The 17,086-nt window shown below is 43.5% G+C and overlaps 1 protein-coding gene across 6 annotated transcripts in view; it reads left to right on the top strand.

Moving 5' to 3' along the window:
• SUPT3H (SPT3 homolog, SAGA and STAGA complex component) overlaps positions 1-17,086 on the top strand; it is a 369,426-nt gene that overhangs the window by 278,850 nt on the left and 73,490 nt on the right. For all 6 annotated transcript variants that reach the window (XM_054995836.1, XM_054995765.1, XM_054995879.1 and 3 more), the window contains one exon: positions 11,965-12,040. In XM_054995836.1, the coding sequence (XP_054851811.1) occupies positions 11,965-12,040 (76 nt within the window). The remainder of the gene's footprint in view (positions 1-11,964; positions 12,041-17,086) is intronic.

The following is a 17,086-nucleotide window of genomic DNA, read 5'->3' as shown; positions in this document are numbered from 1 at the left end:
CTGCTTTCCTCTGCCAGGGTAAATGTTTATTTTGTTTTCCCACATAATGTGCTCTTTAAAGTGTCACCAACATACCAAATCTGATTGCTTTTTAATAGAGACACGGTGGGGGTTTTTTGCTTTCATTAGGAAACAGGATAAATTATCAGTAAAGCTCATGCTAATGAATCCACATATAGTTGACGGTCTTTGCGCTGCCCTTCCCCTTCCATCCCCTTGGGCTCCTCCCTGTATCCCAGGGAATACACTCATCAGGACTATTGTGTGGTTTTACCAATATTTGGATCTTAGTTTTATATGATTTTACCAGTTTCCATTCCTGAAGTCAGAGAGAGCTGCCAGGCAGCCCTCCATCATGATCTGGTGGTCCTTCCATCATGCATGGATCCCGCTCCGGATTTTTAAAAAAAAAATCCTTAACAATTTGGGGGCAGATGGAGAAACGGAAACAACCAGGCAGTCCTCCGTTGTGCCCGTATCTCGGTCAAACTGCTTCCCCCAAACAACCCTTGCAGATTAGGCAAGGTCGAGACAATCGAGCGTATCATGCTTCATGGCTCTTTTTATCAGGATGCTTGGGTGAAGATCCTACAACCCTTGCTTAGAAGATTTTCTAAATACTCTCCTTTGGATATCACCAAGATTTTTTTATCTGACACAGTTCCTCAGCTTTCATTGGTTTGTGCCAGATTTTTTGCTATAGCTTATAGAATTAACAAGGAACGATTACAGAAGCGATTAGATAAATGAAATGGGAGTTCCCCATGGCCTACGTTTTATTTCCTATTCTTGAGCTTTGTTTTTAAACTTACGTTTTTATACGCATGTCTGTAAATTTCACTATTATTTTTCTTCGGTATAATTTGTTTAATCGATATGTGCCGGTTATGACTGTAATAATAGTAAATGAAATGAAACAACGATTACTAATTTTTTTTCTGTATCTGTGTTTTAAATTGCTGTTAAGTTACTTTAGCAGCCCAAATAGCCTGAGTTTGTGAGAACTTGGAAGCTACACAGAGTTGGCTGCGGATAGTACTTTGATGGGAAACCACCAAGGGAGACTGAGTTTTAAAAATATTTTATTTTAAAAGAAGAAAAAAAGTTTTTTAAAAGTTAAACAAACCTCTTACACAAATAGAAATAAAAAATATAACAATAGTGAGGAATCTACACATAAGCACCCATAAAATGTTTCCAGATATCTTTTTTAAGAGTTCATCCTCAGCTGTTGCATACATTCCATACATTCAAATATAGATAACTTTGTATGGTCCTCCATCCCCTGTATTATGCTAAGTGGGTGTTTGTCTCTCCAGTGCTGTAATATAAATTGTTTAGCTACAGTAAGAGCAAGGAGGGTCCATTACTGCTGACAACCAGTTAGGTTCTAGGTTCCAGGCAGGTATAGCTGATGTAGCATAGTGGTTAAGTAGTTGGGCTGCAATGCATCACTTCGCTGGTTCGAATCCCACTTCTACCATGAGCTCAGCAGGAGGCCTTGGGTAAGCCACTCCTCTCAGCCCCAGCTCCCCAGCTGTATTGTGGGGATAATTACTTTCTTCGCTGCTATGAGTGGGCACTAATCTGTTTAAAAGAGCAGTATACAAATAAACTATTAGTAGTAGTACATAAATATCCTCAAAAATCAGTGGGTATTATTGCCACACAATTGCTACACAATTTTAATGTGCGGCAGAGGGCAATGACAGACTACCTCTGCTTGTCTCTTTCCTTGAACGCTCTGTGGCTCACCATGAATTGGTTAAATCAAAAAGAGTCCAGTAGCACCTTTAAGACTAACCAATTTTATTGCAGCATAAGCTTTCGAGAATCAAGTTCTCTTCGTCAGATGCATGATACAAACTGATCAAATACAGAAGAGGAGAGGGGAGAGAAGGAGAGGAGGGACAAGATGCAATTAGGGGGGAGGCAATTGGTTGTAACTCAGAATCTCAGCTTTGTCTGAAGGGTAGAGTAGTTTCAGAGATACTTGGTAGGAGGTAGGATAATTATGGACACAGCAGGATGAAAGCAACTTTACAGCTTTCTTCTCGGTTTCTGGTTTGCACAGGTTTGTTTTTCAGTGGGTTTCACTTTGCATTTCAACTTTGAACAAACCCTCAAAATTAGTATTCTCCAACCTCACCCCTAACGACTGTTTTCTCCCAGCTTGGAACTTCTCTCACAGACTCTTGAAGCTGCAATGCTACGGTGTGAAAAGGTTTCACCAAAACACTTAAGGAATTGAGTAAATATTTTCAGTAAACCTAGTTTGTGTGGGGATTTTCAGTAAAACAGAAACAAAACCTACCAGTTTGGAAGTAGTTACCCATGAAGTGCTAGGAAAGATTAGCCTTTAGTCAGTTAGGAATTACAATGCGAGGAACAGATCCCTGGGACCATTTCAGGACAGCAAAAGGGAGCTGGGGGGGGGGGCAGGAGGCTGAAGTCCCTTCTCTATGTACATCATGGCCACGATCCAATTTGAGCCCCCACATATAGGGTTCCCAGTGCCTGCCGGTGGTGGGCAAACTCCTGGGGATTTGCTCCCTTGTCCGGCGATTGCCCAGTGATTGGTGGAAAGGGGGACGCTCCTGGAGGCTGCCCGCCACCAGCAGGCACCTCAGGAGCATGCACTGCACATGTGCTCCCAACAGGCGCGGCAACATCATTTCCGGAAGTGACATCATTGCGCTACCTGCGGGAGTGTTCTCATGCTTCATTTGAGGCTGGTTTGGGCCCCAAACTGGTCAAATCGGCCCCATGTGGAGTACGGGAGCACTCATGTGGCCAGCATGGTGATGTCACTTGTGGAAGGGGCGCCATCATGCTGACTCCAGGGCGCACGTGCGCTTTGTGTGCATGCAAAAGAGGACCTCATGCAGCACACAAGTTAAGTGACAGGGACTCCACCCTCCCGACAGGAGGTGAGGGGTACCTGGCACATACCTGGGAAGCACGACCTTTCTAGTGCACATGTCACCCTAATTCCTCTTGGTGGCCACTGGCCACGTGACCATTGTAACATGCGTATTGTCCCTTGGACCTGATGTGAAAGTGATGCTGGTTCAGCAAAGAGCTTCCCTGGGTGACTTTTCATGGGCTTAATGTCTCACTTAACTTGCGGTGCAACTTGTGCAAAGTAGCCACTCACGCTAGCGCTCCTGTTCATCTAGTATGCAGAATGGCTCCTGTTCATCTAGTATGCAGAATGGCTACGGGCAGCATGCAGACTAAGGATGGAGTAGCAGGTTTGTTTGAGATGAAGCCAAATTTAAACAAGATCCTGGGCCCAGGCGAAGTCACTCTCCAACATCAAGTGATTTAGCAATTGAATGAGGAGAACAGCTGCGGGGTAAGGGAACGAGAGCTAAACCAGTCCTGGCCTTGGATGAGCAGCAGTGAGACATTGGCAGCTGTTTTTAAAGCTAAATTGCAGCAGCTAGCCACAGCCCTAATTTGGAGCAGGGCCATGCTGAAAAAGGAAGAGAGACATTCATTCCTTGTGTCTTTGCATAGTTTCACATACTGAAACTGCCCTCCCTGGCCTGCAAATTTGCCTTTTCTTTGCCATCAGGTCACAGGCACCTTATGGCAACCCTGTTGGGTTTTCAAGGCAAGAGATGAAAAGAGGTGGTTTTCCGTTGCCTTCATCTGTGTAGCAACCCTGGACTACCATAGTGGTCTCCCATCCCAGTACTAACCAGGGCAGGCCGTGCTTAGCTTCCAAGACCTGATGAGCTTGGGCTAGCCAGGTCGTGGTGCGAATTGCCTTGGAGGGGGTGGGGGAGATATGCCCTTAATTCAGTGATTGCTTATTGACTGGACCAAATCTGAAGCCAGGAGTGTTGATGGAATTTGATCAGAGTAACAAAATTGCTGTCGCCGTGGACCTTTGCAGTAGAAGAAGAGCCCTTGAATGCTATGCGATGGTTATTAACTGCTAAGCATCGGCCAAGAATTGGAACTAAAAATCCTAAATAAGGCTGGAGTTCACTCGGGACTTCTCACAGCCAACATAAGGATATCATTTGAAGCAGTTTAACCCAGAATGTCATGAGAAGTGCAAACAGCTAGATGAATTGCTGTGTTGATAATTTAACACCAGGAATTAACAATGTAGACAAAGCTTACAGTGTTTACAAATCAGAGGAATTCTGTCAACAGAAGGAATGGACCTTTGGAAAAAAAGTATTTCTTAAGAACTGCCTGTATGAGATACTCTAGTGTGGTCAAATTAGACCTTAGGGGGCCATCCCGCTTGACAGTTTTAGGGTTAACATGGAAAATGAAGATGAACAGTATATCTGTAATGCACACCCTACCAGAATTTATGTCAAGGAGGGAAAGCCAGTTTATGATAGGGAGGAAAAGCCTTATTTGTGTGTGGGGAGGAGGACTTGGCTCCCTGCTCTGTCGCATACCGTGTGTTGCAGTCTGCAAGCTTTACCACTACAGCCAGGTTTCTCAGTGCAGATAATGTTAACTGAAAATTGTTCATAAGTCATATCTGAGCACATAACTCAAGTGATCTCTTTTGTATTGCAAAATATAATAAATGTAATCAATTAATTGCCCTGACATGGATAGCCCAGATGAGCCTGATCTCATCAGATCTCAGAAGCTAAGCAGGGTGGGCCTTGGTTAGTAATTGGATGGGAGACCTCCAATGAAGACCAGGGTTGCAGAGGCAGGCAATGGTAAACCACCTTGGTTAGTCTCTTGCCATGAAAACATCACCAGGTGTCGCCATAAGTCAGCTATAACTTGAGAGCACTCTCTTCCACCGGTCAATTAATTAAAGTATGTGTGGTCCTTCCCTTCCCTTTGTACTCAAGGCTATTCACAAGGTGCCCCAGGTACAAACTGCAGTGAAACATATCTCATTAATATCAGGCAGCATAACACAGCCTAATACAGCTATGGTAAAGCCACCAGGAAGACCCACCCAAGTTAGCAAGCTTTCTGCAATATTTTTACAAACCCTTTCTAAAAATGTAGAGTGAAGAAGGTAACCTCTGAACCACCTAGAGCTGATCATTCCACTATATTTGCCTTGAAATGCCCCAGAATAGGCAAAGGAGGACTACACCAATGGGCAGAGTGAGAAGGAAACAGAGGAACGTAGTTGGTACTTGGGTTCATAACAAGAGACAAGTTCATAACAAGAGATGTGTTCTTGGAGGTGTGATGGTTCAGTTCATCAATGGCTTTCAAAGTAAGAATCAGCATGTTACGTTGGGCTCATAAGTAAATAGATGGAGTTGTTGAAGAACAGCTGTTTTATGTTCAAAATGTCTTGGCCTAGAAAAGGGCAGACTGCTGGGTTTTGTATTAGCTTCTATGAGCAGAACCACAAGTGACAAAAGGCACAGATTGGACACTTGTCAGCTTCCCTCAAGTTTTGATGGGAAATGTAGGCATCCTGGTCTTGCAGCTTGGCTCTCCGACTGCTGTCCAATGGACTTTTCAACTGTCACTTGTCCAACATTCCGCCAAGCTGCCTACATTTCCCATCAAAACTTGAGGGAAGCTGACAAGTGTCCAATCTGTGCCTTTTGTCACTTGTGGTTCTGCTCATAGTCATCTTTGAGATTAGCCCTATCTAGAACATATTATAGGAAACTGATGTAGAGCTTATAGTGTATGGATCAGCAGAGCCAGATCTGCAGGGTCCAGGGGTCTAACTTTCAAGCAGGGTGTAATTGAAAGAGGTTACTCTTGGCACCAGCACTTCTCCACCAGCAAGGCTGTGTCCAAGAGAAACCTCCTCCACGCTTGATTGATCAAAGGTAATTTTAGTCCCAACCAAAACTGGCAGATAAGTCCCTACCAGGACATCATCCTTGCCAATTGGTATCATCTTAGTCTTGTCTGGATTCAGTTTCCTCTTGACCGCAGCCTTGAGATGCTGATTCTGCACAGCAGCTTCTGGAGGCGTGGATAAAGAAATATCGAAGTGGGTGTTAGCTGACCCCAAAGCCTACAAACCATCTCACCCAGTGGTTCGACATGAATGTTAAAGACCATGTGGGACAATACGGTCCCTTAAGAACGTAGGCCCTGGCCAAGTGCCTTTGTCACGACTGACTCCTATTCAGTATAAAAGAGCAAAAACAGTGGAAATCTATCCCCTTCTCAGTTGTCCTAAACTCCAACAACACAACAACACTGCGTCAAACACCCCTGGCAGATCTAACAAAATGAATTGGCATGCACTGAAATGGGTCACGGGCAGAAGTGTCATCCACATACACCTGAAGTCGCCCCGTCACCATCTGCTCAATCACCTCATCCAGAAAAGGAAGCTTTGACACAGGTCTATAATTGTCCTTGTCTCCTTTAGCCAAAAATAGTTTCTTAAGAGCTTGTCATGATCTGGCTGTGCCAGGAAGGCCTAGCAAGGCCTTAGAAGCCTATTAGCAGTGGGAGTGGGTCTGCCTACAATTCCCAGGACTCCCGGGGCTGTTTTGGCGCTCTTTTTTGGCCAATCACAAGATGGGGGGCTGGTGCTATATAAGTCTGGGAGGGGAAACACCTGTGTTCTTCCTCCCAGGGAGCAGAGCAGATCAGAGGAGGTTTCTGCTAGGGGGAGAGGCCCTCATCCAGGTAGGGTGAGGAGGCAGGCCTGGCATACAGAGGGACAGGGAGTTCAGTCGCCCTAGGGCCTTTGGTTTATTTTGCTTTCACCCATCTATTGTTGCTAATGCACCTTGCTTGTTTGTTTGATATTAACTGACCTCCTTGTAAATAAACCCTTTTGTTTGTTGTTACTCTGCTGGGTTCTCACACCTGTTTATTGGCCAAGCTACAGAGGTCAGAAGGGTTGGGAGGGTACTCAGGGCCTTCCCAAGGGACCCTGAATCCCAGAGTGGTGGCAGAGTAAGGTGGCTCAGCCCACCTGAGGCATGACAGAGCTTCTTTCGGCTGCTGTGAAAATATCCATTGTACCAGAGACATGGTTAATAATCTTTGCCAAGGGCATTCTCACCTTTCCTAGGCATGATTTAACTAGCCACAAGGAATAGCGGTTCAATTTTGGGGAGACAGTCTTTACAATTGCAATCACCCTATTGATATCAGTGAGCCTCAAACTATCCATGGACAAGCAGATGCAACCCAACCGTATTAAAAGAGTGATGTTTCCATTGCTACATTAATATGAGCACCAATGGGAGGAAGTTCTATGAAGTATGTGAGAGTTCTGCTCAGAATGAAAGATGCTGAAATGGATAGGTGGTCTGACTCTATGGTCACCTACACAATGGATTCACGGTTCTGCTGCTTTTGTAGCCATTAGAGCGAGTGCCATTCAGAACTTAATTAGTCCATTATTGCGGTCCCATTGTGCAGTGAACCCAGCTGATCTCCTTACCAGAAGACAATGAACTGAGGAGTTGAGGGGAGGCGCTGTGGCTCAGTGGTAGAGCATCTACTTGGCATGCAGAAGGTTTCAGGTTCAATTCCTGGAGCCTCTGCTTGGGGGGGAAATGATCAGTGGTAGGTATGGTTGCCAGCCTCCAGTTGGTATCAGGAGGTCCCTCAGAATTACAACTGATCCCCAAAGATCAGTTACCCTGGAAAAAATGGCTGCTTCAGAGGTTAGACTCTATGGCATTATACCCCGCTGGTGCCCCTCCTCTCCCCAGCCTCTATCCCCAAATCTCCAGGAATTTCCCAGCCTGGACCTGGCAACCCTAGATGATACAAAAGACTTCAACCTGAAACCCTGGAGAGCCGCTGCCAGTTTGAGTAGGTGGTATTGACCGAAGCAATACTGATCTTGATGGACCAAATGTCTAATTCATGTCTTGCCTTTAGGAAGCACTAATATAACAATGCTGTACCTGCAACCGAGCGTATGTAGAGTTATTTCCAAAAGATTGCTCTAAATAGATATAAGTTCACAATACGTAGAGGATGTTGGGCAGCAGGGAGAAAGCCGGAGGGCAGGATGACTGTGAACCATCCGATGAAGGGAGTTCTGACTCAAGAGCTTATACCCTGGAAACCTGGTTGGTCTTTAAGGTGCTGAATCTTGCTCTGTCACATGGTGTAGTTCACCTGGTTGAGCTTTCTGGGCTCTTGCAGGTTTCTGTAAGAGGGAAACCCATTGAAGTTTGGAAAACTTTGCAACAAGAAATGATTTTTGGGTGGAAGTAGAGAGTATAAATCCTTCAGCTTTCTCTTGAAGCTGTTTCAAGATGAGAATCCTAGCCTGGTTTGGCATAAACGAGACTTCCTTGTTATGGAGGAAGGAGTCAGGACAATGTGGGTGTATAAGCCAGCTGCATGACATCAAAGACTGCTATTTCTTACATACTCATTCAAGCTAATGGAAAGGACAGAAATGAACAGTCTGCTTTGTAATGCAAGGATAAGCAAGATAACAAAGAATCGCCTGTGAATCTGTTCTTTATGCACAGAGCTGCAGTTTTATCACGACATCCATCAATATGTCATAAAACGCAGCCTAAGGCCCAAAGTGTGTCTAATCTTCAAGGTGGATTATGCGCTCATGCCATTTTCTCCCCCTTTGGTTGCCACAAGTTAAAAGCGAATTTCAGACGAACAAGTCAGTTAAAATGTATAATGGAAGTGCTGAGATAAGGTCTAAGACAACTAATGGAATTTGCAACGCTGTCGTACCATTTTTGTTTTTCTGTTTATTAAAAGCAGATCTTGTTGAGATCAGCTAACTGGTGCAAAGTGACAAGTGCAATTGAGGTTCTTTATGGCTCTCAGAAGTCTGATACACGGAAGATACATGCAGAGCGGAGATTCTAGAATTTCTAACTGTTATCTTGACCACCTCCCTTTGGCCTTTTAATAACAACAACAACAACAAAAGCAACTGCACTTATATACCTCTCTTCTAGACTGATTAATGCCCCTTTCCAAGTGGTCAACAAGATAATTATTGTCATTATCCCCACGATGCAGTTGGGGAGCTGGGGCTGAAAGGAGTGGCTTAACCGAGGCCACCTACTGAGCTTATAGCAGTTGTCGGATTCAAACCAGCAGAGCAGTGATTTGCAACCCAACCGCTTAACCACTGTGCTACAGCAGCTCTCCTATTACTGGCCCTTTACTTCCCCCTGCCCAGAGAATGTTATATGTCGAGGGTGAAAGATCTCAGATGGAACCAAAGGAGACCTTGATCTGGTTGTCTTTTTCAGTGTCCCACACTAAAAGAAAGATACAATGCAAACCACTTTTGAAGGCTAAACGTATTACAGTGTCACTCCATTGCATCCTTCAGGATGGTCAAAAGGAGCATTTTTAAACTGCATAATGTAGCTATTTGAGCACTTAGAATGTTCAAAGCCATGAGGAAAATACGCAGCATATTGAGACCCCCCCCCCCCGGCCTCCCCTTAGCTGTTGTACAGTCTCACATCAGAGCCCAGAGTTCTAAACAAAACGTGGTGACCTGTGATTAAAGTCATGCCCCTCCCATTTCTTCAGCGTGGTATCCAAAAAGATGTTTTTATAATGGAGCATGAAAAGGTCTTTAGCTTTCTGTTGAAATAAATCATTACCTGGATGAAAAAGATTTCCATTGCTGTTCGGGGCACAGTATTTCTTCATTAGGAACTTCTGTTCTACGACATAGTTTTTTTGGTTTTTTTAACTCAGGCCTCATTCTTTTATTTGACAAGCTAATCTAGCACGGTTTGGATATGGAGAACACTGTCAGTAGTACACTGGATGACCTTAAGGGCTCTTCCCCTATGGAAAATAATATATACCCCTATGGGAAATAATTACTTCACTTATAATTCCCTAACAATACAGGACATTCTGTTTCTTTTCCAACACAGCAAGCGTTGTGCAGACTTTATTCGTATGGTAGCCTCTCCTCTCTGCTGTGCAAACCCGTTTGAGGTGAACAGAGGAGGTGTGGTTGTTGCCAATTCCCTGCTCACGCTGTTACCCCTCACATTGATCCTTCTGGTGGGGGTGGGCTGCAGCAAAAGGGGAGAGAGGAGAGAGGGAGTCTTGCTGCACCAGCTTCTCTCTGCTGGCACTGCTTTGGAGCCAACCCATTATGGATTGGGATTTGGATCAAACCCTGAGGTTCTGATGCATGAGCATTTGTGCACAAGATCATGTGGATTACCACAGCCAATGGATTGAAATAGCAATTTGGGCAACTCATGCCAACGACAGTGAAGGAAAAGAAAATGGAAAGGAGCTCTAAGAAACAGCTGTGACTATTTGGGTGGTGGCAGTGTTTTAATGGCAAGTTATACGTTTTTTTCAGTAACGTATTTCAATACATCAAGTGTCTTGATTCTGAGGCAGATGTTTGGCATTGCCTTCTGATCCGCTTTCTCTGTGTTTTTCATTTTGTGGTCCTCTTGTGACTTTTGTCTGTCAGGCATCTTGAAAGAATGAAAATTTGAACAAAACTAATATGTTAGTCTTGCCTAATAAAGCACTTAAATAATGAATGTAAGGATACGTTCTTAGAGAAGGGGTCATTTGTGAAATCCTCCTCTGCTGAATTTCCACCTAGATTTTAGGATTTCTCTTTACCAGAAATATTTACCACAGTGAAACTCATAATATTCTAATCTGTGATTCTCTGAGAATTATATTTATGGGATATGTGCCCAAAAGGAAGTATGTATGTATGTATGAATAAATAAATAAATAAATAATAACAACTAACAATAACAACAACATTCGATTTATATACCACCCTTCAGGACAACTAAACACCCATTTAGAGTGGTTTACAAAGCATGTTATGATTATCCCCACAACAAAACACCCTGTGAGGTGGGTGCGGCTGAGAGAGCTCCTAGAAGCTGTGACTGACTCAAGGCCACCCAGCTGGCTTCAGGTGGAGGAGTGAGGAATGCAGATTAGAATCCTACACTCTTAACCACTACAGCAAAATTAAGCTCTTCCAGATCATTCCCCTGTAGCCAAAGAAAACCCCTGTTTTTTTATATGTAGTTCTTCTGCAACATGAAAACAAGCAAGCAAAAAGAAACCCTTCAAATCTTTAATCAATAGAATTGGAGAAACATTCAATTGCTTTGACACATAAAGGGATAGGTTTGAAGGGATTTAACATCACAGGAGAACTTTGTTCTGTTGTGTTTCTCTACAGAGCTGTGTAAATAAATCATATGTCTTTCACAGAAGCCAATTATTTAATTTTCTAAAAATATTTATAAATATCAACAGCACAAACGTGTGTATGTGTGTGTGAGAGAGAAATCCATTATCAGGTTCCTGAACTTTCCTTTTCTTTCCAGAAGACAGCCAGAGTTCCTAGTCATAATGGAACTGTGGAATCAGAACAGGAAATCTCCTCATCCTCAATTAGAAGTTATAGTAGGAAGTCTTTGAAAATCAAATGTGCCCCAGTCAACCGCCCAATTTAGACAAGGAGTAGTTTTTTCCAGTGTTAAATGATAAGAATAGAACAAGGCTTCAAGAGGATGAATTTGGTGTGGCCATTCTCTCTTGTCATATTGCTACAGAAACAATGAGTTATATAAAAGTGAGGTAAGAGAATGTTGGACTGCCAGTGAACCGTTTCAAGAACAGTAGCATGCCACCTGTTAATACTGTTCGTTCTTAAAGGAATAAGGGTGGGGAAAAATGTATGTCTCACCTTGAGCTCTTTGAAGAATCAGCAGGGTGTAAAAGTGAAATCGGAAAGCAACACAGTCCTGATCTGTTGATAGGCAGCTGCCCCGCCACTGTGAGAGAATGTGATCAGAACAATATAGACCCTTTAAATTTAAACGCCTTGGACAGCAGCATTCATTTGGTGTGGAGAATTACCGACGACGACCGTGAGGCTTTTATGGATTCCATTTATTTTAAATTGCATTTGAATAACAATCTCCTTTTGTTTTTCAGAGACGACCGTGAGGCTTTTATGGATTCCATTTATTTTAAATTGCATTTGAATAACAATCTCCTTTTGTTTTTCAGAGAGCAGAAAGACAAACTCGGACGATGGACTCGGCACAATACTCCGAATTTTCTGAAAGTCGTCAATTAAGCTTTTGTAAGTTTTGCTTTGTTCTGTCTGGCGGTGGTTTTTAATATACTCTTCACCTAGCAGAGCAATATATTGCAACTTAAAACCACACACATTTCAAGTATAGTGAATGGTTTTTTTAAAAAACAACAACCTTGGTTTAAGGTGAGCTGTAGATTTAATAGTTTAGGTGGGTAGCCGTGTTGGTCTGCAGTAGAACAGCAGGATTTGAATCCAGAGGCCTCGTAGAGACCAACAAGATTTCCAGAGTGAAAGCTTGTGAGAGTCAGAACAACCTTCTTCAGACACACGATGGTTCAAGGCTAAACTATTAATCTCTCAAACTGAATTCATGATCCTCTGCTAAAGATGCTGAGGGCCAAACTACATATCCCCCTTTACACAAGCTGCCGGGAGGGACTGGCGCCCATATTGCAACTGGGGACCCCTGGTGGCAACTCCTGTGCAGAAGCACAGCACAAGCCATGTTTGGCTCAGGACGATGACACGGGGAGGAGTAAATGGCCCTGGGGTGTTACTGGGCAGATAATGTCCCCCGGGAACCCTGGGCCATCTCAGCTCCTGAAAACAGCACATGAGGAGAGGCAAGAACTCCTACCCCCACACCGTATAGTCTCGGTCTGAATTGGGTGCCTGCTGTGCGTTTACACAGGAGTCGCCACAGAGGATTTGCTGCTGCAGTATGGCTGCCACTCACCATTGGCAACCATTGGAGAACGAACAATAGAGGAAAACATCTAACGTTTAAGCCAAGAGATACTAATATCACACACTTAATTGTGTATGTGTTGTTATGGACTTCCTTTTGGACACAGGAACTGATACAGCATCATCAGTCTTTAGAGACCAGGACTTCCTGGACCGTAAACTGGAGTGATCGTGTACACCTGTTCCATGCTCTTTGGCAACGGGAACTCTGTGAGATGATCGCTTCTGAAATTATAAATATTTATTACTCTATCAGTGTGATAGTATGGATATTAATGGAGAAGTGGTGTTATGCCCATTAATTATAAGATTTTGCTTCTGAAAAGTTCTAGGCCACTTACAGTGCATTTCTAAGAACATTTTCCCGGACGTAAGCTCCATTGAGTAAAATAGATTTGCTTGTGGTCTCTCTCTAATGACATTGGGTAGCCCTAGGAATTGCTGGAAACTCTATGATAAAACCACAAAGATGCCAGTTATCCCTAAAGTTACCTCTTGTCACTTTTTTTTAATTGGAAGTGACATAGCATCACACATGACACTGCCAGTTTATTTATTTTTTTAAATTCTCCCACTACAGGCAACAGGAGCTGGGGGTGGGGAGCCCTACCTGAGACTGAAGACATACAGGCCTTTTATAAGAGCAGTGCATCTGCTCTGGAAGTGCACATAACCGTGTTCAGTCTAAATGTATGCATTCCTCTCTAGAATCAAACTCGGAGGAGGGGGAGGGGTGAAAGGTTCTAAAAAATTAAAGCACAAGCCAGCTGTGCTGAGTTGCTACTTCTCACAATGTCATCAAGTAACCTTCCCCTATCTGTGGAGCCCTCATACCCTTTAAACAAAAAAATTAATTAATAAAGCAACCCAAGAACAGATCGATACTAGTATGTTCTTTCCCTGCTTTTAAGAATAAGGCAGCCAGCCCGCCTGAAGCACGAGTGTTTGCTGAGGTTTCAGTTGGCGACTGTGCATGTCTGGTCTGGAAATGAAGCCAGGCTGGTCCCAGGCAGCTTGAGCATTCTCCGTGAGCTTGATTTCAATGTTAGATCACCCTTTACCTTAAGAGTGCAACTTACAACACTGAGCATTTCACCAGCCAGCGCCAAAATGTGTTTTTAGAAGCTTGCCTGCCATTATTGATCCTCTCATTGTTGATTTTCCAGAACATTAGTATGATTTGGACTGAATACTTGGAGATTCTCCTTTTATGCAAAACCAGTGCAGCTGCATTCCCAGCAGGACAGGGTTGCCAATGTCAAGTTGGGAAATTCCTGGACATTTGGGGGTGGGATTTGAGGATAAGAGGGACCTCCGCAGGTTATAATGCCATAGAGTCTGCCCTCCACTGCAGCCATTTTTTCCCAGGGGAACTGATCTCTGAAGTCTAGAGATCAGTTGTAATTCCAGGAGATCTCCAGGCCCCACTTGGAAGTTGACAGCCCTACAGTAGGAGATGGGAATGGAAAATGTCAGCATGATAGGATCCATAGTTAACGGGAAAGAGCACCTGGGTTTACAGGGCGCTTTGTGGTCCCCACAATCCAGTTATTTCAGTTCTGCTCAAATACTGTCAAACAGCTGCTGTAGCATAGTGGTTAAAGTGGCTGGGCTCCAAGTCAGCAGTCTGTAAGTTCGACTCCTACGACTGCCGTGAACTTTGCAGGTGGCTAAGGGCCAGCCATTCCTCTCAGCCCCAGCTGTATTGTGGGGATAATGATAACACTGACTTTCTTCACCACTCCGAATGTGGCACTAATCTATCCAGAAGGGCGGTATATAAGCACACTGTTAATGTTGTTAAACAAGTAGAAAAGAGGAGATAAGTGGCTGTTGGGTAAGAGCTGAGGGGAATAGGTCAACAATTTGCTCTTTGAGCCTCTTTATGGATAAACTAAGTTTGAGGGAAACTTGAAGGAACTGAAACATCTCAGTGTTGGCCTGTGAGGTACCTCACGGATAATGTGAATGCCCAGTCGTCAATAAGGATTAAAGCGCCTGATCATTCCTAGATATTTGTTAGGTTAGTCCATGTTATTGAAGTTCACTTTTTATGTAAATCAGTAGCTTGTGTCCATGAGGCTTTTCTTACCATGAGAGAATTCCTCAGAGCACACTGCTGTTGTGTCACGTCACAGTAAGAGAAGAATTAGAGCTTTTAACATTGCACTAGAGATTGTCGTTTGTTAGAGTTAAAATGAGCTCCTGATTAATGAACAGCTTCATATAACAAAGGGGAAAAAATCACTGCAGAAGCACCTAGATGATGGTAAAGGTTAGAAATTGGGGAGAGAGTGGGCAGTGAAAGAGCCCTATAAACAGCATGAAAAAATAGCACATGACACTGCCGTAATAAATGAAAGCACAACGGCGTCTCTAAATGAAAAGCATTTATCTTGTTTTCCCTAACAAGCGTTTGATTTGGAGAAACGACTGATTCACTCGCGAATCAGAACATGAAAAATAAATGACACATCCAATCCAGCGTCCTCTGCAAATGTCAAACGCTGGGGAAAGTCGGTTTGCAAGTGGTCTTTTTACCAGTTCAGTGCTTTCTTTTTCTTTTTTTGAGAAGGAAGGAAAAAGCTCTCTTAGGCTGTAGCCTGACATCTGTAAGCGGTTAAGCAGACGATGCTTCAGATTAAATTCATTCCAACATCTGAGAGGTTTGCAATGAAGTCAAATTTTGCACCTAATAATTATAATCAAGACCCCACCAATATAAAGCTGCAGCTCACAGATTAATAGTACGGAGCGACTCTTGAACCTGAGAAGCTTTTTAAAAAAATACGGACACGGCATCCTTATTCTTTGAGACTCAACAGCGTAGTAGCAGCAGCCACCCCCGAAAGAGGGAGGCGGGATAATGGCTAGATTTTCACAATCTGATTGCAAGCATGCTGAGATGAAAAGAACCACACAAACCTTGCTAATATAGAATTAAGCATTCTTTCAGAGGAACCTGTTAATAACTCAAGAAGGCCAGGAGAAACTTATGAAGACTTTTAGACAGACATTCCATCCACAGCAGGTAGCTTTACATGTTATTCCATAAAGGGTTAAGAGTGACCTGGATTGAACTGATTTGGGACTCAAAAGTTATCAGCAGGACCAGGAAAGGGGTTCCCGTCCCACATCAGACTTACAATGACAGTCGTTTTTTTAAAGGGGAGACATGTAAATGTGATCAATTTAGAGTATCATTTTTAAAAAAAATGAGTTGAATTCATAGAGTCTTTTAAAAGTCAGTATATCCATACTGTTTGGGTAGGAAATTCACAAAGTCTGGACATTGGAGTAGTATATTATGCCTCAACTGCATCATTTCTCTGTTGTATAAAGTCAGGGTAATGTAGTGGTTAGTTAGGCTAGGATCTGGAAGGCCCAGGTTCAAATCCCTGGTCTGCCATGGAAGCTTGCTGAGTGAGAGTGCCAGCCACGCACTCTTAGCCTAGCCTGCCTCGCAGGATTGTTGTGAGAGAAAAAATGGAGGAGAAGAAAACCATGTAAGCCACTATTGAGTCCCCACTGGAGAGAAAGGCAAGGAATAAAAGAAGCAAATAAACCAATCATGTTGAGCATTATTTTGCCGCTCAGTATTACATAGTTGCCATTGATAAGTGCTCATGCTATCAGTTAGCGTTTTACCCACTTGTAAAGAGATGTGGTCAGCAGGTCTGTATCCAGTTAGATGGATATTGCTAGTTGTTAGGAGTGTGTGCAATTGGAAAGTGATCAAAATCTTAAACCTTACCATCTCCTAAAATGTGAATCACTAATGAAGCTATCAGCTGATAGCCTCTGAAAAGGGATGGATAACTACAATAAAGAATACACATTTTCATAATACGTACTCCCTGACAAGTTCAGAACACTTTATATATTCTCAATAATCCTGACAGGAGCCCCGTAAGGCACTTCAGCGGTATTCTCTCCGTATTACAAGTGAGGATAAATGCAAGGTGTGTCTAAGGCCGTCTGGTTTGTTTATGTCAAAGGTGAGATTTGAAGCAGGCCCTTGTCTTAGCTATTATATGCAACAAAGGGCCAAACTAGATGAGATGGCGTCCTTGTGGCTGTCACGAGAGCACTGCCACCATTTTAAAGTCATTCGACAATGCCGTGAGGGACGACCATGATCAGGCCTACAGTGCAGGACTCTTGTGTGTCCCCCCCCCCCCCCGTGCCTTCACAAGTGCCAAAACAGTTTCGAGGGGGGGGGGAGTTGGCAGTTTCAGCACTTGCTAGGGCAACATGGGGGGAAAACGCCTTCAGCCACTGCGCAGTGGATCCAGTCAGAATCGGGCCCCTGTAGCATTTTTAAATAACTTTTAAATGGTAATA

Source organism: Eublepharis macularius, chromosome 1, assembly GCF_028583425.1.
Source record: "Eublepharis macularius isolate TG4126 chromosome 1, MPM_Emac_v1.0, whole genome shotgun sequence".
Taxonomy (NCBI): Eukaryota; Metazoa; Chordata; class Lepidosauria; order Squamata; family Eublepharidae; genus Eublepharis; species Eublepharis macularius.
The sequence above is the reverse complement of the archived record's forward strand: the minus strand, read 5'-3'. Positions and strand labels throughout refer to the sequence as shown.